The sequence below is a fragment of the Lepisosteus oculatus genome, chromosome 2, assembly GCF_040954835.1.
Source record: "Lepisosteus oculatus isolate fLepOcu1 chromosome 2, fLepOcu1.hap2, whole genome shotgun sequence".
In the NCBI taxonomy this organism is placed as follows: domain Eukaryota; kingdom Metazoa; phylum Chordata; class Actinopteri; order Semionotiformes; family Lepisosteidae; genus Lepisosteus; species Lepisosteus oculatus.
In genome coordinates, this window is record NC_090697.1 from 4269622 (window position 1) to 4296860 (window position 27239).

Genomic DNA, 27239 nt, shown 5'->3' on the forward strand with positions numbered 1-27239 from the left:
CTCCACCTCTGCAGCTGCTCCTTGGTCACTCCTCACTCTGCATGGGGGTCCTGGCCTCCTTGTCCTTTAGTCTTAGGTGTTGTTATTCTTAGTGAGATCCTGAAATAAAATTCAGCATTTCTGGGTCATTTCTGTCACTCTCTCCCTGCTCTTGTCTCATAACTTCTAGGTTGTCTTTCACATTCTTGTCTGGCATAGCAAAGTTTGCATGAGTCGCTCATGAATCAAGTTAGTGTCTCCCATACTCTGTGGTGGAGCATCATAGATTTTCCGGTCTTCCGCTCAAAGGGTGTGAATTCTGTCGTTTGGTTCTGATGGACCAGAGTATCAGGAAGCATCAGGTTACATCTTTTCTAAGTCCTAAGGGCCTCATCTTTTAATCTCGCTGTACACTCATGGGTCTCAACTTCTTCAATCACCAGGCTAGCTGTATTAAATTTATTTCCTTCACTTCTTCCAGGTGGACACCTTTGTCCAGCAGGTGGCCTTCCATCTTGCTAATCATGCAACATGATGGCATTGTATGCAGTCTGTTGTCTTTTTAAAGGGATGGTTTGAGCAAAGCACAGATGTAGCCATTCAGAATGCATGTTAAAACCCCATAAGAGGGCTGCACTTTACCGTGACATGGGATTCGCCAAGGATGGTCGACAGGTGGCACTTGTGGTGCATTAGATGTTAGTGAAACAATTGCTTCTTTTAATCTCTCTACCATGCATATTTAAATCTGCTTAATATGAAATATTAATATGGAATTTTACAACTAAAGAGATATTATGGTAGCAAAAATAAAAATAACTGGAGCACAACGTCTCTGAACATCATTAACAAGTACAAAATCTCAGTTGGCATTACTCTACCAAACATGCTAACCATACTAGCAATCTGTCATGCAGCTTCCGAAGTAGCCGCTAGTTTACCAGCTCAGGAAAATGTATTTGTCCACCCCTCTACCATCCAAGAGGCCAGCACAAAGGCAAGCTTCCTGCTTGCATATAAAAGTGTTAAAGAAACCAAGCTGTTCTCTTAAAAGGCAGTTTTGAAGGCATGTGTGATAGAAACCGCAGATATTCTTTATCCAAAGAGCAAGAGCAAGTTTGAGAAAATAAGTTTATCATGCAGAACAGTTACCCGTCGGGTCGAGGTAATCAGTGGAGACTTGGCTTGTGAGTTGAACAAGAAATGGAGAACTTCAAGTTTTATTCAATTGCATTGGATGAAAGTACAGATATAAATGACACTTCACAGCTTCTAATTTTTGTCAGGGGAATTAATGGCAGTTTCAAAATTACGGAGGAAAATATCTCAGGCTGTATCAATGGAGTCTATTAAAGGAACAACCAAGGGCTCGGACTTGTATGAGAAGGTATCTGGTTGTATTGACCGAATGAAGCTACCATGGAGCAAATTAGTAAATGGTACTACAGACGGCTCTCCGAATCGAACTGGGAAAAATGCTGGACTATTGAAGAGAATACAGGACAAAGTGAAAGAAAATTACCCTGAAGGGGAGGTAATATTTCTCCACTGCGTCATTCATCAGGAAGCCCTGTGCAAAAACGTGTTGAGCCTCGATCATGTCATGAAAGCTGTTGTGAAACTTGTGAACTTCGTACGTCTGAGGAGACTTAATCATCGTCAGTTCATTCAGTTTCTTGAAGTTATTGGCGCAGATCACCACGACTTACTGTATAATGTTCATTGGCTTAGCTTGGGAAAAGTATTCAAGCGAGTGTGGGAGCTGAAATTGGAGGCCGACTCCTTTTTAGAGAACATGGGGAAAGCCGTGGATTTCCCCGAACTCAGAGATTCAGACTGGCTCTGCGACTTTACGTTCCCTGTGGACAATTTCGCTCACTTGAATGAGCTTAACATGAAACTGCAAGGAAAAGGTGTCTTTGTTCCAGAACTGTACTCGAATGTGAATACAATCAGAGCTAAGCTCACCCTGTTCTCAAAACAGATGATCAGCCACTTGTTCTCACATTTCCCCACCCTTAGGACACTAGACGTGTCACACGCTCAAGCATTAAGGTACAACAAGTCCCTCACAGACTTGCATGGAGAATTTTTCCATTGATTTTCTGACTTTGATCAAATTGAGAGGTCTCTAACGTTGGTGTCATGTCCTCTGACTTTCAACTACGAGATGGCAGCACAAGAATTGCAGCTGGAACTGATCGATCTGCAGTGTGACGTAACTCTGAAGGAAAAGTTTCATTCTGTTAAGCTGGGTGAATTATGGATGAATTGGATGCATTACTGAACAAGGCCACTTTTCCCCATATTCGACAAGCAGCACAAAAGATACTGGTGTTATTCGGATCTACGTATATGTATGAGCAAACATTCAGCTTGATGTACATCAACAAATAACATTACAGATCACAGCTTAGTGACTACCACTTGAGCTTAGCATTATAGATTGCCACAACACAGCTATTAATGTATTTTGCTCTCACAGAAAGATATGATCAGCTGCACAGCTCTCATTAATCAAGGAGCCTCTTGGTTGAGTTTATTTATCTCAGGTTATCGTTAATATTGAACTAATAAGACTATGTTGGATTTTAAACTCACTTAGGGCATACGCTATCTGTAACAGCAGCCTGAAGTGGCCTGCTATATAGTTTCAAAATTTAATGTGGCCCTTGGGCCAAAAAAGTTTGTTTATATATATACGGTATACATATACCATACTGTACAGTATACACAGTATGATACTGTATGGTTTTAAAGCCACTACAATACAATATGTGAAACATATTTTTAGAATCAAAATGTACTAATTGGTGAAATATATATTATCTAAATGCAGAAGTAAACTTGAATGAAGCACATTCTGTTCACAAGAAGCCACAGTATAATAATAAACTTTTTTATATATCAAAGTGGGTAATTTTATTTTTAAAAATAAAAGCAATATTAATTTAAAATTGTATATACTGTAATATACAGTTTAAAATTAATACATGTCAAAATAGTATACAACTTAAATTCTATAATTGGGAAAAGATTGTCCCTCAGCATTTATCTGGTCTCAAAACCAAGCGTTTTCTGGTGACAGCCCAAATGCTTCCACACAGCACCTTTACCTTTCACTGCTACGCCTGGTGGTTTTACAAATTAGTGCAGTCCAACAACTGAGTATTTTTTAAAATGTGTGATAACTCACTGCATGGGCATTGCAATGTGCTGCATTATCCGGCATGCATTCTGAAGGGCAAGTTCTGTAGGGGAATTCAGGTTTCCCCACCTGGGTTTTAACTGGATTAATTCTTCCATTGTAAATTGCAATGAGCAGTCTCTTCCACGCCTTGGCATGTGTCATGGCATCTGGGGTAGTGAGCAATAGGTAATCGGTATACTTTAAAATCACAGACTCCCCAAGGTCTGCATGTGAGACTGATTCCTGTGCTGTGTGAAACAGGGAAGGTGAGATGTGAAATCCTTGTGGCAGATGAGTTCAGGTCTGTTGTTTGCCCTCAATGAGTAAAAGCTAATTTGTCTTGTGAGTTAGCTGTAATCTGTTATCTGTAAAGACCAATAACTATTTGCAATGCCCAGGACAGTGAAGACCTCCACATTCACCCCCAGGCCTTTGAACACTATAACAGGATTTGATATGATAACATGGATCTTGGGTATACAGCTGTTCAGGTGATTTTAATCCAGAGTTTATCTCCAGGATCCATCTGCTTTGTTTACTCCTGCTGCTTGTAAGTCCTTAACAGTTTCACCCACAGCTGCTAAATCTTCAAAATGGATAGGATATTTACAATGAGGAAAATTCACTGAATCTGGGATGACTAAGGACTCAGTATTTTCTTTGTCACAGTCCAGTTTGTATTGAGCCCAGGCCTCAGGCACAAAGGTGCACACATGACCCCATAGCCCTTCTGAAGTCTTCAGTGTAAAATAATGGACAACCACAAAAATCTCCCGCAAAACCTAAAGTACGCACAGAGAGAAAACAAAACCACAACTGGTATGTAACTGCACAACATTAAAAAAAAAGTGGAAACAGCCTAAAATTCAATAACTGAAAACCTGAATTTAAAGACCGCCAAAGCAGAGAACCAAGCACAAAAATATTTTTTATCAGAACTGGAGGGAGCCAAAAGACGAAAATATCTCAGGCTGTAAGAGAAGGAAATTAAGGTCCTGGAGCTGGATTTTGGAGAAGGGATAGAAACAGTGAATTGGCAGAACAAACTGCCAATCTTAAATAAAAAAAACTGATGCAATGGGAGGACCAGGCCATCACCATGACAGTGAAGGTACTGGTTATTAATGCCAAGCTCTTGCCCATCTTGAATTTTCTCTCTTCTACCTTCTCAATCCCACACTGTTTTGTGGTGGTGCTGAAGAGACTGATGTTTCAATGTCTACAGGGTGGAAAGCAGGAAAGACTCAGCAGGGAAATAATATACAGGCTGCTACACTCGGGGTGGGAGTCTGTCCCATATATTTCTAAGAAGCTGCTGTGTATTTTCTCTGTGCTGAGGCCATTCTCTGACACATGCCCTGCAATTTATGGGACAGTTAAAAGTTTTTTAAAATCTCATCCAATTGGCAATATTTCCCCCCGAGATGTCAGCATCCAAAAACTGGAAGATGGTGTTGTGCCTCAGAACAATTGGCAGACACCTGTGGGTGTAAACATCAGCACAAAAAAGGTGTGGAAACACATATTCTCTAGGTTTTTGTGCAATGTTAACATAGTTAGTGTGGAGTGTCATCCACCAGCGCTTACCAGTACAAACCTTCTTGTACTGCAAGGGCCTCACTCCCAGCCCTTGCTGTGTTAGAGTGGGCTGGGGTGAGGAGGAGACTGTGACCCATCTCCTGTGGTCCTGCCATTTTGCTAAGGCTTTTATTGATGTTATGTAGGGTAGTGTTTGGAGAGCTGGGCAAGTTTTTGTTTTGCTGAAACGTCATGCATTAAACACATGGAGATTATTGGTCTGATCTGGCTGGTAGAACTGTGTTTTTCTCCCCCCATTGTTAGTATTCACACATTTGCTCATTCACACTGAAGAAGGCTCCAGAGCCTCTTTTCCTTTCAGCAGGAAATATACCTCTTCCTTTGCAGCCTATGTACTGTATGCTGATCCCCATTTATTTTTTCCTCTACTCTTTCATGTTTATGTATTATTACCATGTATTATTAATATTATTTTCATACTTGCATATAATATTGTAATATACAGTGCCTTGCGAAAGTATTTGGCCCCCTTGAACTTTTCAACCTTTTGCCACATTTCAGGCTTCAAACATAAAGATATAATTTTTTTATTTTATGTGAAGAATCACCAACAAGTGGGACACAATTGTGAAGTGGAACGAAATCTATTGGATTTTTGAAACTTTTTTAACTAATAAAAAAATGAAAAGTGGGGCGTGCAAAATTATTCGGCCCCCTTGCGTTAATACTTTGTAGAGCCACCTTTTGCTGCGATTACAGCTGCAAGTCGCTTGGGGTATGTCTCTATCAGTTTTGCACATCGAGAGACTGAAATTCTTGCCCATTCTTCCTTGCAAAACAGCTCGAGCTCAGTGAGGTTGGATGGAGAGCGTTTGCGAACAGCAGTTTTCAGCTCTTTCCACAGATTCTCGATTGGATTCAGGTCTGGACTTTGACTTGGCCATTCAAACACCTGGATACGTTTATTTGTGAACCATTCCTTTGTAGATTTTGCTGTATGTTTGGGATCATTGTCTTGTTGGAAGATAAATCTCCGTCCCAGTTTCAGGTCTTTTGCAGACTCCAACAGGTTTTCATCCAGAATGGTCCTGTATTTGGCTGCATCCATCTTCCCCTCAATTTTAACCATCTTCCCTGTCCCTGCTAAAGAAAAGCAGGCCCAAACCATGATGCTGCCACCACCATGTTTGATAGTGGGGATGGTGTGTTGAGGGTGATGAGCTGTGTTGCTTTTACGCCAAACATATCGTTTTGCATTGTGGCCAAAAAGTTCGATTTTGGTTTCATCTGACCAGAGCACCTTCTTCCACATGTTTGGGGTGTCTCCCAGGTGGCTTGTGGCAAACTTTAGACGAGACTTTTTATGGATATCTTTGAGAAATGGCTTTCTTCTTGCCACTCTTCCATAAAGGCCAGATTTGTGCAGTGTAAGACTGATTGTTGTCCTATGGACAGACTCTCCCACCTCAGCTGTAGTTCTCTGCAGTTCATCCAGAGTGATCATGGGCCTCTTGGCTGCATCTCTGATCAGTCTTCTCCTTGTCTGAGCTGAAAGTTTAGAGGGATGGCCAGGTCTTGGTAGATTTGCAGTGGTCTGATACTCCTTCCATTTCAAGATGATCGCTTGCACAGTGCTCCTTGGGATGTTTGAAGCTTGGGAAATCTTTTTGTATCCAAATCCGGCTTTAAACTTCTCCACAACAGTATTACGGACATGCCTGGTGTGTTCCTTGGTCTTCATGATGCTCTCTGCGCTTTCAACAGAACCTTGAGACTATCACAGAGCAGGTGCATTTATACAGAGACTTGATTACACACAGGTGGATTCTATTTATCACCATCAGTCATTTAGGACAACATTGGATCATTCAGAGATCCTCGCTGAACTTCTGGAGTGAGTTTGCTGCACTGAAAGTAAAGGGGCCGAATAATTTTGCACGCCCCACTTTTCATTTTTTTATTAGTTAAAAAAGTTTCAAAAATCCAATAGATTTCGTTCCACTTCACAATTGTGTCCCACTTGTTGGTGATTCTTCACATAAAATAAAAAATTTATATCTTTATGTTTGAAGCCTGAAATGTGGCAAAAGGTTGAAAAGTTCAAGGGGGCCGAATACTTTCGCAAGGCACTATATATATGTAAAAAAATTTAAAAAAATACTATACACAAATTGTTTGATTTTAAAATTACAGAAAGTCTCTATTTCTGAAAAGTACAACTAACACATTGGCCAGGACCTTATAGTTCACAGGCCATAATGTTACCACTGAACCAAACCATCACTCAGTTTGAAGGACTTGTTTGGACAAGCTTTTTATTTTGCATTGCAACAATCATGATAGACAATGTACAGTAGTTAAAATAAGCTCATCAAAATTTTCCAAAATAACCATAAGTGACCAAGTTAAATTAGATGCAGAAGAAAGTGAAATACCCTGCCACAACCAGCTAAATAATTATGTATTCAAAAATTGAGAGTCAATGAGGTTTAGAAACATTTTTATTTTCAGCTGTTTTCAAAATATCAATTTTGTTACATTATTCCAAATTTATATACCCTATTAAGTGGATTTAAAAAAAGTATTACATTTTTGTTGTAGGAAGCTAATATTTTCACTAACATCAAACGCACTACAAGTGCCACCTATTGATCGTCTTTGGCCAGTGAATCACAAGGACGAAGTGTGCCGCGGTACAGCAAAGCAAAGAGTAGCCCCTGTAACGGGTTTTAACATCCATTCTGAAGAGCTACAGCTGTATATAGGAGGAGTGTCTTGCCTGGTCCGTGGGTTCACTGGCAGTTTTAAAACATAAAAAGAGACTGTGGCAAAAGGAAAATGGTTCTAGTACTATTTTTTATATTTGCTAGGTGATGTAGTTGACTAAAAAACAAATTACATGGACAAATTAAAGTTTTTGAAACTGTTCTTCAAAGGATGGGAGGAATCTTCAATTATATGTGTTGTCCTTTTATGCACTGCAAGATCAAAAATGTCCCCCAGCTGTTTTTGTGGCTTGCTAATCTCCTTCCCTGCAATATATTCAGGGAACAGGGAAACATAATAGGATTACATATGTTCTATTGATTCTGCATGTTCATACAAAATGAATAGATACAACAAAATTATTCCACACATCACATACTGTATACTTGAAAATACTGCTGCTGAAAAATGGTATACTCCAAGTTCAACAGGGCTTAGTGCTACTGAACAGAAGGTTGCTGCATGGTACCCTCTTCAAACCGAGATAGTTTGAAGAATTCTGCAGTGCTGAAAACACGGTCAGTTGAGAAGAAAATAAACACAATGTTTGGCTGTGGAGCTTTCTTCGGGTGTGAGAAAGAGAGACCCGGGGCGAGGGCAAACTGGGGCAGGAGCAGTAAGTGCAGAAACCCCCATGAACCCGAATTCGCTACATTGGTGTTAGGAGCGGGATGGAATAGCCCTTTGCCGAGGACGAAAGCTTCACAGCCAAAAAGTTGTGTTTCCTTTCTTCTTTGTTCAGCAGGGAATAAACCTTTACTTGTTCCTTTGCAGCCTATGGTTGCTGCCACAGCTACCCACCTGAAGTACTATGAGTTTTTTTGAATAAAAATAAGTAAGGTAGGACAGAAGAGACACATCGACAACTGACAGCTAACAACTGACAACGACAAAGCGACAGCTGACAGAAAGAAAACATTTCAAGTAAGGTAGGACAGCAGATTAATGAGATCTCTAATGAGATCTCTTGGTTCTTCACAACATCTGAATTAAAGGAAATACACTCATTCCCACAGGAAAGAACAGTAACAGCAGGAGGGGCTACTAGAAATACTTTAAAAATGGAAGAGAAGGACAGAAGATTCTATCGATACTTGAAAGATAATACTTACAGGCTTTTATTTATTTTTTAGTAGAACTAGTGGCATTTCTAAGGATACAGACTGGAAGTCAGAATTCTGTCTTGCTATTTCCAAGGCAGTTTTTGATTAAACATTTTCTTTTTTCTCATATAATGGAGTTAAAGGAAAGGGAAGGACATCAAATAGTGCAGTACTGTTTTTCTTCTGACAATACATCCTGCCAAAAACAAACTCGATCCACAGCTGTTTATGTAATCTTATATGCTTTATTTATATTATTGGTGTTGTTGACTGTCTGTGGAAACCTGATGGTGATCATCTCTATCTCTCACTTCAAGCAGCTCCACACACCAACTAACCTCCTCCTGCTCTCTCTGGCTGTGGCAGACTTTCTAATTGGGCTGATTGTGATGCCTTTGACAATGATCAGATATATAGAAACCTGCTGGTATTTTGGGAGGACATTTTGTATTATTTTCTATTATGTTCTCTCCATTCTTTCAGTTGTTTCTCTTATTAATGTTGTATTCATAAGTATTGATCGATATGTTGCTGTTTGTGATCCACTGAGATATTCTAACAAAATAACAGTTAATGTCATGTGCCTATATATAATCTTTATTTGGTCATTCTCTGTACTTTACATGTTGATGATTATTATTGGTAATTTTAATTTAGTAAACTCTGAAGGTGTAGATGCCTGTCTAGGAGAATGTGTTTTTGAAATTAGTGCATCCTGGGTGATAGTTGATATGTTAGCTACTTTTATTTTGCCTTGCTCTATTATGATAGCTCTCTATATGAAAATATTTATCATTGCTAAAAGACACGCACATGTGATCAAAACTGTTACTGAACAACTGACTTATCAAAATGGAAGCAACAGTAAAGTTTCCAAAAGATCTGAAATAAAAGCAGCCAAAACATTAGGAACTGTAGTGGCTGTATTCCTTCTGTGTTTCCTGCCATATTACATTGGAAGTCTAGTTGAAGAAAACCGTAGTGATTTTTCTTCAGTAACAAATTCTTTAGTTTTTGTTATAAATATAAGCTCTGCAATGAATCCTATTATTTATGCTTTGTTTTATCCGTGGTTTCAAAGGTCAGTGAAAGAAATATTACAATTCAGGATATGTGATGGAGAATCAGGTCTAACTAATTTGTTCCCTGAAAATCACTGAATTTTGCATAATAAATGTAAGCATGTCTTATGTAAATGTATTTGTTTATGGCCATTATACAGACATAATAATGAAGGTAAAAATAAATAGGAAGTGAAAAAAGTGCATGTGCATGTGGTCTTTAGTGGAATACATTTTCTAATGGTAAGTTCTTTCATTTTCATTTAATTAAATATCGACATTAACATGATAAATTAATTTGCATTTGGCCTTAGAATGTTAATAGAGGGCAGATGAATACATAAAATAATTCATTTGCCACATTTTTCATGCTTTTAGTGGGTCATATTCTCTGTAAACTGTTAATCTTATAATTAATTATTATAAATTCATTTATTTTATAAGGAATATAATGTTTAATTTATAAAGTCAGTCTTGCTTAGTCTTTATAATCGATCCTATCACTATGTATATATTAACGTTTGTAGTAAATATACAGTATTCATCTGACCATGAAGCATATGTGACATTGATTTTTGAAGTACTAAATTAATGTACTATATCTCATCAGTGCTGACAGGTGATTTAAATGTCAAGCCTAGTGTAACTAAAGAAAGGAAAATACCTTAATACAGATCCAGCTATTAAAAATTCGCTGTTCAGGGGCTGTTTTTTTAAAGTTTTTTGAAGACTAAGTCTCTGTGAATGTTGCACAGAAACCTAGAGAACGTGTGTTTCCACACCTTTTTGGGCTGATGTTAAAATGCCCACAGCGGTCTGGTGATTGTTATGGGGCACAATGACATCTTCCAGTTTTTGCAGTTTACAATGGAAGATTCAGAATTAATCTAGTTAAAACCCAGGTGGGGAAACCTGAATTCACCTAAAGATCTTGCTGTTCAGAATGCATGCCGGATAATGCAGTACATTGCAATGCCCATGCTGTGAGTTATTGCAAATTTTTAAAGATATTCAGTTGTTGAACTATACTACTTTGTAAAACCGCCAGGCGTAGCAGTGAAAGGTTAACGTGGCGTGTGGAAGCATTTGGGCTTTCACCAGAAAACGCTTGGTTTTGAATCCCGGTCAATCATTGCTGAGGGGCAATCTTTTTCCACTTACCAGAATTTAAGTTGTGTACTTTTTAGACTTTCAATATTTTTAAACTGTGTATTACAGCATGTTAAATATTAAACTGATTAAAAAGTAGGTATATTTTATAAAAGCAGGATTGCTCGGTTGGATATATAAAAAAGCTTTGTGAATGTGATGTGCCTCTTTCAGGTTAACATCCACATACAGAAAATCTAAACTTAAAGGTAAGTTTTGGTAGCTGAAAATAAAAACAGTTCTATAACAAAATAAATACCTAATGTACAGTAGATGGTAGTTAAATATAAAAAAGTACACCTTCTTCATAAATATTTATGCCTAAAAGTCTTTAACTTGGTGACTTATAGTAGGTTATGGTTTTAACATGCTTGTTCTAACACTATAAAGTTTATATACTGTACTTTAGGGTGGAGAGGTGGCACTGTGGCTTAGGATCTGTAGCTGTTACTGGAAGGTTGCCGGTTCAGATACTACTGCTGGCAGAGGAATTCTACTCCACTGGGTCCCTGGGCACAAGGGCCTTAACCCCAACTGCTTCAGGGGCGCTGTATAAATGGCTGACCCTGCGCTCTGACCCAAACTTCTCTCTCCCTGTCTTTGTGTCTCATGGAGAGCAAGCTAGGGTATGCGAAAACACAAATTCCTAATGCAAGAAATTGTATATGGCTAATAAAGTGACCTTATCTTATCTTTATAAAAAGTTATAATGTTTTATCCTTTTCTAAGAATAAGTAGTAAGAACTGGATCTGACTTCATGGGATTAGCTTATGTGAAACAGCAGGAGGTGAGAGCCGGCCGGATCTATATATGATCAAAATATATTTTGCTATTTTACTATGCATGAGTTCATGAGGCATATCGTCCAAGTTTCAGAATTACATAAAATATACCATTGGTGAGTTTGCATGACATAAAAAGGTTGTGTACTGCACAAAGTAGGCGAATTTATCTATCTGAATGTACTGTAGATCTCATGTAATTGAGCAGAAAGTCACCTTGCTCTCATAAGCGACTCTGTTAGAGTTTGTTTTAACAAACTGCACACTTTTGAATGGGTTTTTATCACCTTTATCACTTTTGTGTGTCTGGGGTGTTGGGGTGTATCCCTTCCTCAGTTTAACACCTGATATGTCCCCAGTTAACTGAGAGACTAAAACCCACCATTGATAAAACATCTACTTTGTGACATTTGTCAGATGCCGAGTAAAATCCTCTAAATCCCCTGAACTGACACCATAATTACCCAATAAAAACTGCGGTACTGTAATACATGTAATACAAATGACCTCTACAAATTAAAACAAATCAAAGATACACAAATCACATTCTTCTCTTTCCAGGAATTACTTGGGTAAAGCTGCATCAGTGACTATTGGGAATGTGAGGAATGGAGAGTGAAATTATAGCCCACTTCCCTTCCCCTACTCCAAGGTGATAATGCGCTAGCTGGCTGGCATGAATCTTTCCTTTCCGAGTATCCTGGAGATGGTCTGGAGGTTCATTCATTCATCTTATTACTAAAAGACCTGCTGATCTGCTTCACACCACAGGGAGAGGGGAGAATTTAATTTTCTGTGTATGAAGTGAATGTTGTGTTTACAAAATTCAAGTGTTTTAAATGTTTAATTAAATGGTTAACAAAAATGTACAGCTTACACAAAGATTCTAAACTATGGAAGTCCATTTCCGCCAGGGAGTTCAAATAAACACGCTATGGAATCTTGCAATTGCGACTTAAAAACTCAGAATTACGTCTTGAAAACTTAGAATTGCAACTTCATATCTCAGAATTACGACTTAAAAACTCATAATTAAGACTTTATATCTTGCAATTGCGACTTCGAAATAGCCCACATTTCATTGCCATTCCTTTTGTTATTGTAACGGATTCAGGTTCTAGGGCTTCTGCCCTCCCGCTCCCACCCTAGTTCGTGCCTTACTGCATTGGGCCGAACCCAGGTCTTGCCAGCTGAGCTAAAGAAGACCTTCTTTTTTAAGTAAAAAAGGACATACAATGGAAATATGTAAAAAGTATAAGTTTCAGCTTTTATAACTTTGAATTCATCTGGATGTGAAGTGTCTATTTCTGTATCTTTTTCATATTCTGTCTCCGTTTTTGTATTTTTGGTGTTTAAATAAAAAAGTTTTTAAAAAGCCCACTGCCCACTATTTCATCTGGGTACTATGGAAGCCTCACTGGCAGAAATGGGATTCCATAAAAATTACTGTAATGAATTAGATTTGTATCCTATGATCCTGTACTATTTATGAATGTAGTGTAACGGAACTGCCGACATAAAGGTTGTACGATCTGGTTGAAATGTGAAGACAGCACCACTGTCCCCTGCGCATAACAGGGGTGCTGGCCGCCGGGGCTAAGGAAAGTGTTCTTTAGCTCAGCTGGCAAGACCTGTGTTTGAGCCAATGCAGTGAGGCACAAGTATCACGGATGTCAGAAGGGACAAACCATGGAGAGGAAGGAGAGCAAAAAAGACCCTATGCGTAGAGGCGAGATGGGGGTTAGTCCTGGCTCAGCTGTTTAGGAAATGCCGTATAGAAACCTATGCCCTCAGGTAGCGGACGTGGGACGAACTGGTGCTAGGCGGGTTTCAGGACATCCGAACGTCAGTGCTGAGCGAGGAGCAGAGCAAAGCAGAAGCAGGAAGTAAATAGGCTACACAACAAGACACACCAGAAAGACATGAATAATCACAAGGAATCACAGGGAACTAGGAACAGGAGAGAAGTAGAGCACCCTCTAGGTATACTGGGCATGACAACAAGGCCTAGAACCCAAATCCGTTACAATAACAAAAGGACGGACAATGAAATGTCTGCAAGTCGCAAATTTGAGATAAAAAGTTGGAATTGTGAGATATTAAGTCGGAATTCTGAGATACTAAGTCGCAATTGTGAGATACCATAGTGCATTTTTTACTCCCTGGCGGAAATGGGGTTCCATACTAAACTGATCACGAGGAAGAAAAATCACCCATTTGTCATGCATAAAAAGTGTTTTGAACTAACTTTTTTATGGCTTTTAAAGGTAGGGACATGCTTTTGTTTCTTATTTTTGATTTTCTTTAAAAATTAAAAGAATCAGTTGCCCATTGTGCCATACAATATTATGTTACATTTTGTTATTCTGCACCAGCTGACCACTCAGAAACATGACTGAAACAGTTTAAAATGTTTTGAAACTAATCATGAGTGAACGAATCCAAGAAAAAAGAAAACATGTTCACAAAGAAAGTAGACTACGGTAATACTTCAAACTACGGTATACAAATATATCACATTTAGATCTTTAAATTAATATCGTAATTAATTTCTTTAGAAATGTGATTCCATATTATATTCCCTATTAAACGGATTCTCAAAAGTATACATTTTTTACAGCGATAACAAGTGCAAGTATTCATAGAAAAGGTTAAATCATTATAGTTTTTTATAAAATATATAAACTTAATATTGTAAGAGTGTGCACGTCAAAACTTTTCCAAAATAACCACAGTGAGTGATGGAGTGAAAGACTTTGATACATAAAATGTTTCTAAAAAAAATAGATACTGTTGGGTATTTTTTTATTTAAACTACCACTTCCAGCCAGATACAGTATGTATAATATATTTATATTCCCAAGTTAATATCATTTATGACGTTCAGAGACGTTATGCTCCCGTTAGTTGTTAGCTCAGCTACCAAACTTTCCCATTAGTTGTAAATTTCCATGTGAATATATCATATTAAGCGGATTTAAACATGCACAGTAGAGAGATTAAAAGAAGTAATCGTTTCACTAACAACTAATGCACCACAAGTGCAACCTATCGGTCATTTTGGCCACCCAATCATGTACTGCAGTAGTCTGCAGATTATTTGCCAGGGTATGGGGTTTTACCATGCATTTTGAATGGGCTACATCTGTATAACTTTTAGAAATGATGTCAGGAATTAATATAATTTAGAACAGCTGGACTGAAAGTGGCTTGGTTGTTGTCATTCCTCTCGATGTTTGGTTAAATACTTCAATTCCAGGACCAAAAAAGGGATGCTACAATGAAGTTGATTTATTATCTCTCAATCTGCAGCATAAGAATACATCAGCTAGAATGTACCACTTGGTATAACTGTTGAATTCAATGCTTACCCTTTAGTTGTATTTAACTATCCCTCCTGGTTTTTAAGCAAGAGTTGCTAAGTGACATTTAGAGAAATAGTGTTTTTTTTTAAAACCAAACTGTCTAAGATAATTTGTATGCAGGGTAATGAGGGTGTATGTAGTTAAAGCATATGAATCTTTTTATATCAACTGTTATTCATTATTTACATTATACTGATTATTCCCATTTTACCATGAAACATGAATGCCAATTTATTGTGGCATTACTGACCAATAGTGATGCCACCACATAAGCTTTCACAGTACAAAGACATAATACAAAATATTGAAATAATTTTGAAATATTCAGTTTTAAAATCAATGCAATATGTGGAAACAATCTGCAAGTCCTACATTCATTTAATTTATCATTTTAATGCAAAGCTAAATATTATTTCACGGAACATTTGATTAGTATTTTTAAACTCACATCATTCTCTGAGCCTTTTCAATTCTCTACGCTCCTCACCAAATCCCAGTGCAACATGTCATATAAACCAATCCAGCAGTCACTTACCCATATGCAAATAATATAAGGAGCAAACTCCCTATACACAGTTTCATATGAAGAGAAACATCCAGAAATGCTATGATTGTTGTAGTATGGTTTCATAATATGCATTGCATACATGTGTTATGGATCAAAAGGGAGGAAAGCATTTATTTCCTTTTAGCACATACGAGTTGTAGGAATCTCTTCCTCCAGTCTGTCTTGGATTTAATTTAAGGCAATGGAACCCAGTGATTCAGAAGTACTTCAGTCTGTTCAATATTGTTTTCCATCTAACAATGCATCTTGTCGTAAAGAACAGAGATCTGCGTCAGTCTATGCTGCTCTGTACACAGGAATGGGAGCGACTGTTGAGCTCACAGTGTGTGGGAACCTTTTGGTGATCATTTCCATCTCTCACTTCAAGCAGCTCCACACACCTACAAACCTGATCCTGCTGTCCCTGGCTGTGGCTGACTTTCTAGTAGGAATGACTGTGCTGTCTTTAACCATGACAGCACTGATTGAAACCTGTTGGTACTTCGGGGACATGCTCTCCTTTCTTTACTTGTTACTTGACTCCGTCCTTATTTCAGTTTCTCTCAGTAATCTGGTTTTAATAGCAATTGATCGTTATTTTGCTATTTGTGACCCATTATTTTACTCTACTAAAATATCAATGAATTTAATGCATTTAATAATACTATTTAGCTAGTTGTTTTCGCCATGTTACATGTTGGCCTTCCTGTACCTTAATGGGAATTCACATGACGCTGAAACATTAAATTCAGTTTTGGACAGTGTTCAGTTGTAATCATTGAATATAGGGTAATAACAGATGTAATATTCTTTTTAGTTTTACCTTGGTGTGCTATGATAACTATGAACATGGTATAGTATCCTCTCATGAGACACTAGTAAATGTAGGGGTTTGTGCTTAACTGGGATAATTATTAATTGTGGCAGAAAGTCACAAAATGATTCTTTTGATGGTATTATAATCCAACCTTGCGGGATAACTCAAACAACACACATACACAGGTACTAATACACGAGAATACATTTATTAATACATAAAATGTGCATATAAACATAACAGATCTTATCGTGAGGGTTAGCAGAATACAACAGGTATATATTCAATCACGAAGAGTTACAAATATCAGGAAGGACATACGTTCAGTATATCATTCATTTAGACTGTTTCGGAAATGAACTTGGTTACAACTTCTACACTAGATACTCAAGTACATCACTCATAGGAATTAAATTGGTATCAACTGGTTGAGGTAACAATCAAATTCTCGAGTTGTAATGCAGAATGTTGAATACTCATCCATCTGTGTGGAGTCAGATCTCCTGCAGACACACAGAAGCAGTGGCAGGCTTGTTGCTGTCCAATTGGCGCTCTTTGGCTCGGTGCGGCTTGCGACATGCTAACTGAAGGCTCGCTAATTAGTGCGGGCTGAAACTAGCAGAGTTTGGGCACAGGAAAAAAGTGATTGCGGGTCCCAGCAGGTCAGGAAGAGGACTGGTTCGTTCCTGATGAAGTGCTAGTTCTGAATACTGATTCACAGTTCCAACCTGTTCAGGAGGCTTGCTGCTGATGCTAACCTCGGGTGGATCCTTTGGTTACATGCTAGCAACTTCTGCTCTCAACTCTTAGAACAAAGGAAAGTTCTGCACTCGGACACACTGACCGCTACGTGGTGGTCCGGGTTGAGTTGGAGGATGTTCAGGAGGTGCTCTGAATCTGAATGTCCAGCAGGCGCGCTGCGAGAATGTCCTGCGCTTGGGAACTGTTTTGCCCCTGGGAACTGTTCTGCCCTTCGGAACTGTCCCTTGGTAATTGTTTTACAGGCACTCCGTGTTGCCTGTTTTTACCTGGAGGAACTGCAGGTCGCTCATTGATTAAGTTTCATGGGCATCAGAGACCCACGTGGGCTTAACCTGCCCTACCAGTTCCTGATTGGCTGATGATGAGTAACCATGCCCTCTGACCTTAGGGTCGTAAACCAACTTTGAATAACACTTTCCCTTGGAATCTCAGACTTTAAGGTGCTAGATGCCCATTTATTAAGGTTGGTTGATGTGCCTCAGCTTTTGGGAGTTGCTCCTTATCAGGACACTCTATCAGCTAGAAAAACACCTCAATGTGAACCAAATGGAATGGCCTCTCTCGGTATCAAGCACCACTGAGATTAAGGAGAGAGGGACTGGCAAGGGAACAGAAAACTTAATTCCTGTTCTTTAATAAGCCTCGCTGCTACAATGGCAATATTTATTGTTGCAAAAATGCATGTACCATTAATCAGTTCATTTAAAGACAAAAATAAAGAAACCACATAATAATAATAAATAATAATAATAAAATATCACAAATATCAGAAAGAAAAGCTGCAAAAACATTAGGAATTGTAGTGTTTTTTTTTTGTTGGTTACCTTATTATATCTGGACACTTAATACAACAAATGTTAACATGTCTCTGATAACATTGTATTTTTCCCCAGTTGTGATAGTTCATCTTAATTCTTGCATCAATCCGATTATTTATGCCTTGTTTTACCCTTGGTTTCAAAAGTCTATGAAACTCATATTAACATTCAAGATATGTTACAAAGAATCCTCTTTCATTAATCTCTTTCCAGACCATAACTGAATCATTTATGTTATGAAATAAAAATGTTTTTCAAGTTTATGAGTCACATAGAATCATTCAGTTTTCATAGTGCCTTTTCATTCAGTTTTCAAAATATTTTAAGAACAGTTGTGACAATTTCTGCAATTATTTTATTACACAGGTTTACTTTTCAGTGTAAATGTGATATAATTGATAATTCTAAAATTTCCGTATAGAATATACATGCAGTTTTAAGTTACTTTAAACTAATTTCAGCTTATAAAGTACCATTAAATATCTTCTGTAATCAGATGTAATAATACTTCCCATTGACCCCAGTAAATGAATGATAATGTTTTCACTTATCTGTTGTCTACTAACATCATTATCTAATGCTTGTAGACTCTCACTAGTTGTCATAGTCTTGGGACAAATCTGCAGTATTGCAGCTTTAACTATTTTTTAATGTTTTTCCTGGTATTTGAGAATTGCATTATATTATAAACATTTTTTTCGAATGTATTGTAATTGTTACATATACTTCAATATTATTTTTTTAATATACAGTATATACAACAATACAAATTACAATAACCTGTCATTTACAAGCTAACAGTTTTTCCTGAACTCCATGCAAATGAATATTGTAGCGCCCTCATCAGGCGGTCATGGGGCACTGAGCAATGAGGCTAGTGATGTCACTTTCAGCAGTGTATGATTGGATTGATGGGAACCATTCTGGGATAGTGGGGAGATATCAGGGACATTAACTCCTGGAACCTGGGGTTAAGGACAGGGGTTAGGGTCATCAAACAACTTTTTTCACGTACCGGACCCCACCTGCCGGACCAGACAAAGATGCGGCGAACAACAACAACAGGTAGGCAGACGCCAGGGGAGATGAGGCGGCGTCCACACAGACCACCGCTGCCGTCTATTTTGTCAGCTAATGTTGAGTCACTGGAAAATAAGATAGAAGAGCTACATTATCGGATCATCGCGGAAAGGGACCTGAGGGAATGCTATGTATGCGTCTTCACTGAAACCTGGCTGAATGCATGCGTTCCGGACACCGCCATCCAGCCAAAGGGTTTCACCGTTCACCACATGGACAGAAACCACCAAGCAACCGGCAAACACAAAGGAGGAGGCATTTGCTTCCTGGTCAACAGTAAATGGAGCACCGACATGGAGGTAATCTCTAAATCCTGCTCACCGAATGTAGAACACCTGACCATAAAATGTCGACCCTTTTATTTGCCGAGGGAGTTTTCTGCCACCATTATCACAGCCGTTTACATTCAACCTCAAGCCTGCGTGGAAGCAACACACAGTGAACTCCACGACATTATCAACAAGCACGAAAACTCCCACTCCGTTTTAATTGTAATCGGCGACTTCAACCACTGCAATCTGAGGAAGGTACTGCAAAAATACACTCAGCATGTCACTGTACTGACAAGAGGGGACAATATTTTCAACCAATGCTACACGATAATAAAAGGAGTGTAACGCCCTCGCCCAGTGGTGAGGAGGAAGTGCCCCTAGTCTCCACTAGTCTCCACTAGTCCTTTGTCCTGAGAAGAACCTGTAAACGTTACATTGGTGTCAGAAGCGGGCAGGATGGACAAACCACGGTAGACATTAACCGATTCTATCAAGCGCCAGCTGACTCTAAAAGAGACCGAACCCACCGGCAGTGCAAATACGGAGCCTGAGCAACTCCTGGGTGTGACAGTTGGCCACAGCCCTTACCAGGGCTACTCAGTAGTGGTCCCGCCAGCAGAATTGGGGCGACTGCCCGCTGCTCCTGCCCAGCGGATGCCCCAGAGAGAAGATGCCCTCCCTGCCGGAGCCGGCCAGCTATTCCCACACCCGCCGGCGTGGGTGCGACCCAGTCTACGAGGCGCAGTTCCAGCTCGCGGCCCGGACGAATGGCTGGAGCCGGGCAGAGATGGCCAGCCACCTGGCGGCAGCGCTGGAAGGAGTGGCCTGCCAGGTGCTCCTGGACGTCCTGGAGGAGGACCAAGGCAAATACGCGGCGCTGGCAGCAGCTCTCCGGCTGCGCTTCGGCATGGAGGAGGTGCCGGACCTGATGCAGGAGAGGCTGGCCCTGCTGTGGTGCCGACCAGGAGAGCGACTGGGCCCGGTCGCCACTGATGTCATGTTCCTCGCCAGCCGAGGATACCCAGCCATCAGGTTGGCCCATCAGGGGGCCCAGTGCTCACACCCCTCAGAAGCAGATGACCACCTACTATCCTGACAGCGCAGACAGCACTGTCTCCAACCCTCGCTGGTTTCTGCAGGGTTCCCTAGGGACGTGAGCAGCCCACACAGGAAGGCTCTTCCCCAGCCCTTGGAGAAACCCCCAGTGGAGCCTCTAAAAGAGAAGGGGGCAGGGTTGGGACCTTCATCAGACACAAGACAGGCAGTGCAGGAGCTTTTTCAACTCGGCTGTCTGGGACTGAATGAACTATAACAGCAGCAGCTGCAGGAGTTGTTGAATGAAAATGTGGACTTATATGGAGAGTGGGACAACAACTGCACTCGAACGGACCTGGTGCATCATGACACTGACACTGGGGATGCCCAGCCCATCCGTCTTCCACCCCATCACATGCCCTTTGCAGAGAAGAAGATAAAAGAGTTGGCCGCTGCTGGGGTAATCGAACCGTCAAACAGCTCATGGTTCTTCCCAGCTATCCTCGTCAAGAAGAAGTACAGGTCTCTGTGGACTACAAGAAGCTGAGCTGCATAACCCGGAAGGACTACTACGCTCTTCCCCAGATAGATGACATCCTTTTTTGCATTGCTAGGTCATCGTGGGTCAGTTCCTTGGATCTCTGTAGCTAAAGTAATTTCTTCATGATCAGGGCTTCTGCATTTTGTATCTTTAAAGATTTTTTGTTACCTGCATGTAAAACTCTACACTATCTACATTATTTTTTATCAGCCAGTTCTTCAGATACCAGATCTGTTCCAGATTAGAATTATAGTTTTTATAGTGTTTGGTACTCCTCGTGTTTTGGTATGTGCTTCACTAGTTTCCTACATATAGTGCCTTGCAAAAGTATTCACCAGTTCTAGTGATGTTCTCATTTTGTTGAATTATAAATGATACAGTATATACTGTTATACAGTCATCAGTTACTACGATGGCTCTGATATCCCTGCCATCTGGCCAGTTGGCATGATTCTGTACATGCCAACTGTACATGCCCTAGTTGTCTCCTAGGGCGTTCTGGTTTAAGGTCCACTGTTGTCGAATGAACTTCCCTCCCATGGAAACCACCAGATCATTCTGGGTCCCCCCATCCAATCCCTCATTATCCGATCCTTTATCATCATGTTTATCAGAGGCCCATCTTGTCCTGGCTCTGTCTTCTTCCAGAACCTCTGGGACAAAGTTGCACTGCATCAGAAAATCCATGTGTATGTGTTCATTGTGTTTTTCTCCACCTCTTTTAAGGGCAAACCACATACACAGGTAGATCTTCTTATCGCTCGATCACCCTATAGGGTTCCCCTTCCATGCAGTTGGTGAAATTCAGTTTGAGTCACTGATTCATACTTAATCTGAAAACCCTCTGTATCTAAGGATCTGTGCCTGTGGCTGGAAGGCTGCTGAATCCTGCGGCCAGCAGAGGAATCCTACTCTGTTGGACCCCTGAGCAAGGCCCTTAACCCCAACTGCTCCTGGGGCGCCATATAAGTGGCTGACCCTGCACTCTGACCCCCAACGTCTCTCCCTGTCTGTGTGTCTCATGGAGAGCAAGTTGGGGTATGCAAAAAAAAAGACAAATTCCTAATACAAGAAATGTTATATGGTCAATAAAGTGATCTTATCTTAAACCCAGTTGCCTAGTTGTAACTGGAACTCCTGGACCCTCTGATTGTACTTCTACATCTACTAAGTACTGACTGTACTGCTTCCTTGGTATTTAAGGCAGCTTTTTGGAGCATGCCTCCCAGTGTGAAACCTAGAGCTGGGTCACATAGCTCAGGATTTCATCCTGTATTGTTCTTCACATGGCTCTTCCAGTCTGCCTTCCAGTCCAGCCTCAGCATGCATAGTATATGCTTCTTCTCTGTGGGGCATCCTGGATAAGCCATCAGAATTGGCATTGCTTCGCCCTGACCTGTAATGGATCTCAAAGTTGAGATCCAGCTGCTCCACCCATTTTTGTTCTGATACACTGAGTTTACTGTGCTGGTCACATATAGCAGTGGATTTATGTCTGTCAAGACTCTGAACAGACAACCTGTCAGGCAGTCCCAGAACTTCTCCACATTGCCCATTTCAGAGCAAAGAATTCAAGGTTATGGCCAGGGTACCTTTTCTCCCCTGGGGATGCACAACAAATCAACCTTTCTTTTTCCCTTTGTTCAGCTCTCAGTCCCTCCAGTGACGCATGTTCACATAACTCAATAGCTCAGTTGCTGTAAGCTTCTGCTTTGGTCTCTGAAACACATTTTTCTGACCATGTGAATGGAGGTAACTTTGGGTATCCCAGTTTCCTCTTTCCCTCCTGTGAACAGGAAAAGGGGACTTTCTGTGAGTGGGAGTCGGCCATGTCTGTATCCATTGTATATTTTCGGGGTCTCTCACTATCTCCTCTTCTGAGACTGGTTGGCCAAGATACCTGACTAACAATGAGATCCTAAGGGCTGTCAAACATGGCTCACACAGAACCAGGGGGATGCCGAGATTCTGGACTCTTTGGAGGTCCAGGACATTCCCCGAGGCTCCAACAGTATGTCGACACAAGCCTCCAGGATGATGTAATGGATTGTGGGTGGAGAATGCATCATTCCACTTTAAAATTACCAGGTGGCGTAGTCAGCTGAAAAGTCTAAAGTATCCTGTGTGAGGTCACCATCCATAGCGAGCCCACGAGAAACTAGGCAGGAACAGGGAGAGCCATTCCCATCACAAAAAAGACAATTAGCTATTTTAAAAAATGGTGCCTGTGTTTGTACAGTGTTGAAAATACCTATACGGTACGTTGAATCCCTGTTTGTTGCTGTACAAAATTACAGAATAGGGAAAAGGTTTTCCATTCATTTCACATCCATTTAAGACAGGGAGTTAATTCTGGGTAAGATACTTGTTTAATAGGCTGCAGATTCCCCCATTGCCCATTTAAGGTGTTTTGTGTCTACATTTCAAGTATAATTTTGCATTTTCTATAGAACTGTTGTCATTTCTGAGTGAGCTTGGGTGATCAGTCCCACATACTCATATAGTACAGCACAAGTAAGAATACATTCAGTCAGACCTGCTCTCAGTCTGTGAGCTTTAAGTCAGATGTGGCTATTTTTCACCTCGCTGCATCTTTACAACAGTGGGATGCAAAAGAATGGACTCCGATATTCACAGAATTGTTAATGTGTATGTACAGTTATATCATCAAACATTTAATGTGTAATATTTCACTATACTATATATGTCTAACTTATTGTAAGATTAGTCCTACAGTGTTACCAAGATTTGCTGAACAAAGAGCATGCATGCAATGCACTCAGTTTTATCTGACTATAAAGGGTGTAATTATTAATTTTACTGTTTGCTTGTATACGAAGGTAGTGTCAGGATAATATTTGATATTTCTGAATTTAAATCATTAGTGTATCACATATTTTCAAATATCTACATCTTTAAAGTGAATATTTTGATCAAAACTTAAATGCTCCAACTGACCATTTTTATGGATTAAAAAAGTTAAATGTCAAAATAAACAACGGGAAGTAAAATATGCTGATGTGTTTTTAATTCACTATACCAAAACTAAATTAGTTGCATACAATTGCTTTCACAAGTTGCACAATTAGTTGAATGGCCAGTGAAATGATTAAATTTGTGCTTAATAATATTTTACTTGATGCACCTGTCTCTTTAATATCCTATAGTTAGAAAGTTAATTTAATCAAGAGATTCAACCATGTGATCCAGAATGCTTCAAGAATTGATAGAGAAGCTCGGATCAGGAGTAGTACAGTATAAAAAAAATCAGACACCCTGAATATCCATTTTATTTTTTAAGAAGGTAAATATGCTTTCTTGATATGCTCAATAGAGTATAGTTTTATTGCTTTCGTAACAATAATTCATTTAGATTGTCCTTGTCATCCTATAGTTCATTCCAGTTTAATCAGTTTCACCACAGAGTGTTGGTGATCTGATTAACCTTCTTATGCTGCTTTTCCTGCTCAAACGAATCTGATGCTGGGAGCTGCTCACTAGGCAGTTCACATGATCTCATCAGAAACATAATCTGTGACGTCAAAGCACAACTATCCTATAATAAAGAGTGACAAATCACAGCTTATACCTCAAATGGAGAAACAACTGGCGACTGAGTACGCTTTGATATTTGGTGTGATATACGTACTGCTTTATGGCAAAAGTGATGAAGTAGGTTTTCTTTAAGATATCTGATTGCTATACTATTATTTTAATTGTGACCTTCATTTCACTTTTCTATTCCTTTGAAATGGAATTAAGTGATTTGCATTGTTGTCATGCTATAGAGTATTGCTTTCCATCGAACAATGCATCTTGTCTTAAAGAAATTCGATCTACAGCAGTCTATGCTATTCTCTACACAGTGCTGGTTGCAGCGATTTGTGTAACAGTGTGTGGAAACCTGGTGGTAATCATTTCTATCTCTCACTTCAAGCAGCTTCACACACCAACAAATCTCCTCTTACTCTCCCTGGCTGTTGCAGACTTTTTAGTAGGTACGATGGTGATGCCTTTTGTTTTTAATCTTTTCATAGAAAGCTGTTGGTATTTTGGTGACATACTATGTTCTATCCTGAAGTTACTTGATTCTGTTTTAATTTCTGTATCTCTGAGTAATCTGGCATTTATAGCTATTGACCGCTATTTTGCTGTGTGTGACCCATTGCTTTACTCCACTAAAATCAATTTTAAAATGATGCGCTTATTTATTCTGTGCAGCTGGTTACTGTTTCCGCCCTACAGACTGGCTCTGCTGTACTTTAATGGAAATTTTGATGGCCCTGATACCCTGAGTATTTGTCTTGGACAGTGTTTTTTTGTAATGTCTGCAAACTGGAGAATTATTGATCTGATAGTTACATTAATTTTGCCTTGCTCTATTATGATAGGTCTGTATGTAAACATCTTTATAGTTGCCACAAGACAAGCAAGAGTAATCAGTTCTATTACACAACAAATATTATCCATGGATAAAAGGAGAAACAAAATCTCTAAAAAATCAGAACGAAAGGCTGCAAAAACATTAGGAATTGTAGTATTTGTTTTTCTATTTTGTTGGGTACCATATTACCTATGTGTCCTCATAGAAGAAGAAATGCATACATCTTCTGGGGTACTTTACTTTCTAGGGTTTATAGTATATTTGAACTCTGCCATGAATCCAATCATTTATGCTTTGTTTTATCCCTGGTTTAAAAAATCAGTTAAATTGATCATTACTTTAAGAATATGTAACCCAGATTCTTCTTTGATTAGTCTGACTATGTAAATTTTATGTATTTTGTTTGAGTGTACAGGTCATGGTGGAAACATGCTGTGGATTTGTCTTTATTCTAATGAAATCTTCATGCCTGCATTATAGGAAATAAAAACTGAATTATTTGTATCAACCACAGCAGCTCATTTTCATGTGGTGTTTCATTTAGAAAAGTCATGACTGGGAGAATTTTATTTGACAAGATAGAGAAAAAGAATTATAGTATGTACATTACTTCATTGCAGGTTTTGTCAGTTTTCACATTATTACGTTATTTTAGTAAGGCTCTAAAGGAAAAATAAACATGTTCAAGATCTTTGAAATATTTGAAAATAAAAACTGTCAATGCATTGTAAATTCATTGTCTATATCATCTCTATCTTAATAACTGTGAGAAGATTAACATTAAAAAAATCTTTAAACAACTTTAATCACTGTGTATTTGTGTGAATGATTAATACAATGTACCCCTTAGTCACCCATCCCTTTCCTAACTACTTTGTCCAATTCAGGACCTAAAGCCTGTCACAGTGCATTCCCAGGACATTTAATGTACCAGTATGTCTTTGGACTGTAAGAGGAAACCCACAAAAACACTGGGAGAACATACAAACTCAACAGAAATAACACAACAGATCTGAAACTAAATCCAGGGACCCCAGGACAGCAATGAGGCAGCAACGCTAACCACTGCATCACTGTGTCACCCCAACCTGTAGATATTTCAGTTTCTAGTCATAAAAGTCTGTTTGAACCTGTCCTAACATTTAATGTATGGTATGCTTCCCAGTATACTGCAGTCTCGTTATATTCTTCTCTTTTTGTTTTCATATAGAAACATGCAGTTTTTATAAATTTTTCCAAGTTAATACTTTCAATTTCTTGGCATTTTCCAGATCTCTTCTATATTATTTAATTCCTACCTATAAGAATACAAGTTTTGAGATTTTACTATAGCAATGACAAAATCTCCAACAAGGTTTGAAAGAGATCATTGTTAACACTTCGGTAACTGTATAGGATAAAATATTAAATTAAGCACCTTAACATCCTATTAATACCTAAGGTTTGAAATTACCTATTACATTTACTAGGACCCATAAAGTTGTGGACATTTGTTTAAATCTTCTGAACCACATGTTTCTCGAGCAGTAAGGGACTTGAAAATTTCAGTACCTTTCAGGAAGTTTCCATTTAAGCATGCATTATGTTGATCATTTACTAAGGACATTAAATTGATAAAGCACAAACCTTAAGTGTAGTTCATAATGTACTGCATGTTATTTCTCATATTAACCACAATATGTTATCCAATATTTTACAATATTTTATCCAAGCCCAGACATTTGTCAGCTACATAGCCCTCAGTGGCAGGCCATACTTGTTTTAAGGCCTCTGCATTATTTTTTACTACCTCTGGGATTATGTTTGAGGTTAGCACAGAGGTACATTAACTCTTTTTGCTGTTGTACATCTGGTCCTTCACTCACAGACTCAGGGTATTGGGTTATGGACTGCTGTGTCTCACATGGGTTGTAGCAGTGGAACTCCATTTCTCTGTTGTTCTGGTTTGGCCGTCATAAACCTAGGAATGCAATAGAAAACCAAAACCCCTGAGGGGTGGAGCGGTGGCACTGTTGTTAAGGATCTGCGCCTGTGGCTGGAAGGTTGCT

At 39.3% G+C, this 27239-nt stretch overlaps 2 protein-coding genes across 2 annotated transcripts; both read left to right on the forward strand.

Annotated features, from left to right (window-relative positions):
* The first annotated feature begins 1318 nt into the window (after nt 1–1318).
* Nucleotides 1319–2080, forward strand: LOC138225472 (general transcription factor II-I repeat domain-containing protein 2-like). The gene has a single exon (XM_069185698.1). The coding sequence runs from the start codon at nt 1319–1321 to the stop codon at nt 2078–2080; it is 762 nt and encodes a 253-aa protein (XP_069041799.1).
* Nucleotides 2081–24558: 22478 nt separating this feature from the next.
* Nucleotides 24559–25845, forward strand: LOC138225473 (trace amine-associated receptor 13c-like). The gene has a single exon (XM_069185703.1). The coding sequence runs from the start codon at nt 24559–24561 to the stop codon at nt 25576–25578; it is 1020 nt and encodes a 339-aa protein (XP_069041804.1). The 3' UTR covers nt 25579–25845.
* The last annotated feature ends 1394 nt before the right edge of the window (nt 25846–27239 follow it).

What these genes read in the sequence shown, in the direction of transcription:
- LOC138225472 (XM_069185698.1), top strand. Translation starts at nt 1,319, where the DNA reads ATGGAGTCTATTAAAGGAACAACCAAGGGCTCGGACTTGTATGAGAAG.
- LOC138225473 (XM_069185703.1), top strand. Translation starts at nt 24,559, where the DNA reads ATGGAATTAAGTGATTTGCATTGTTGTCATGCTATAGAGTATTGCTTT.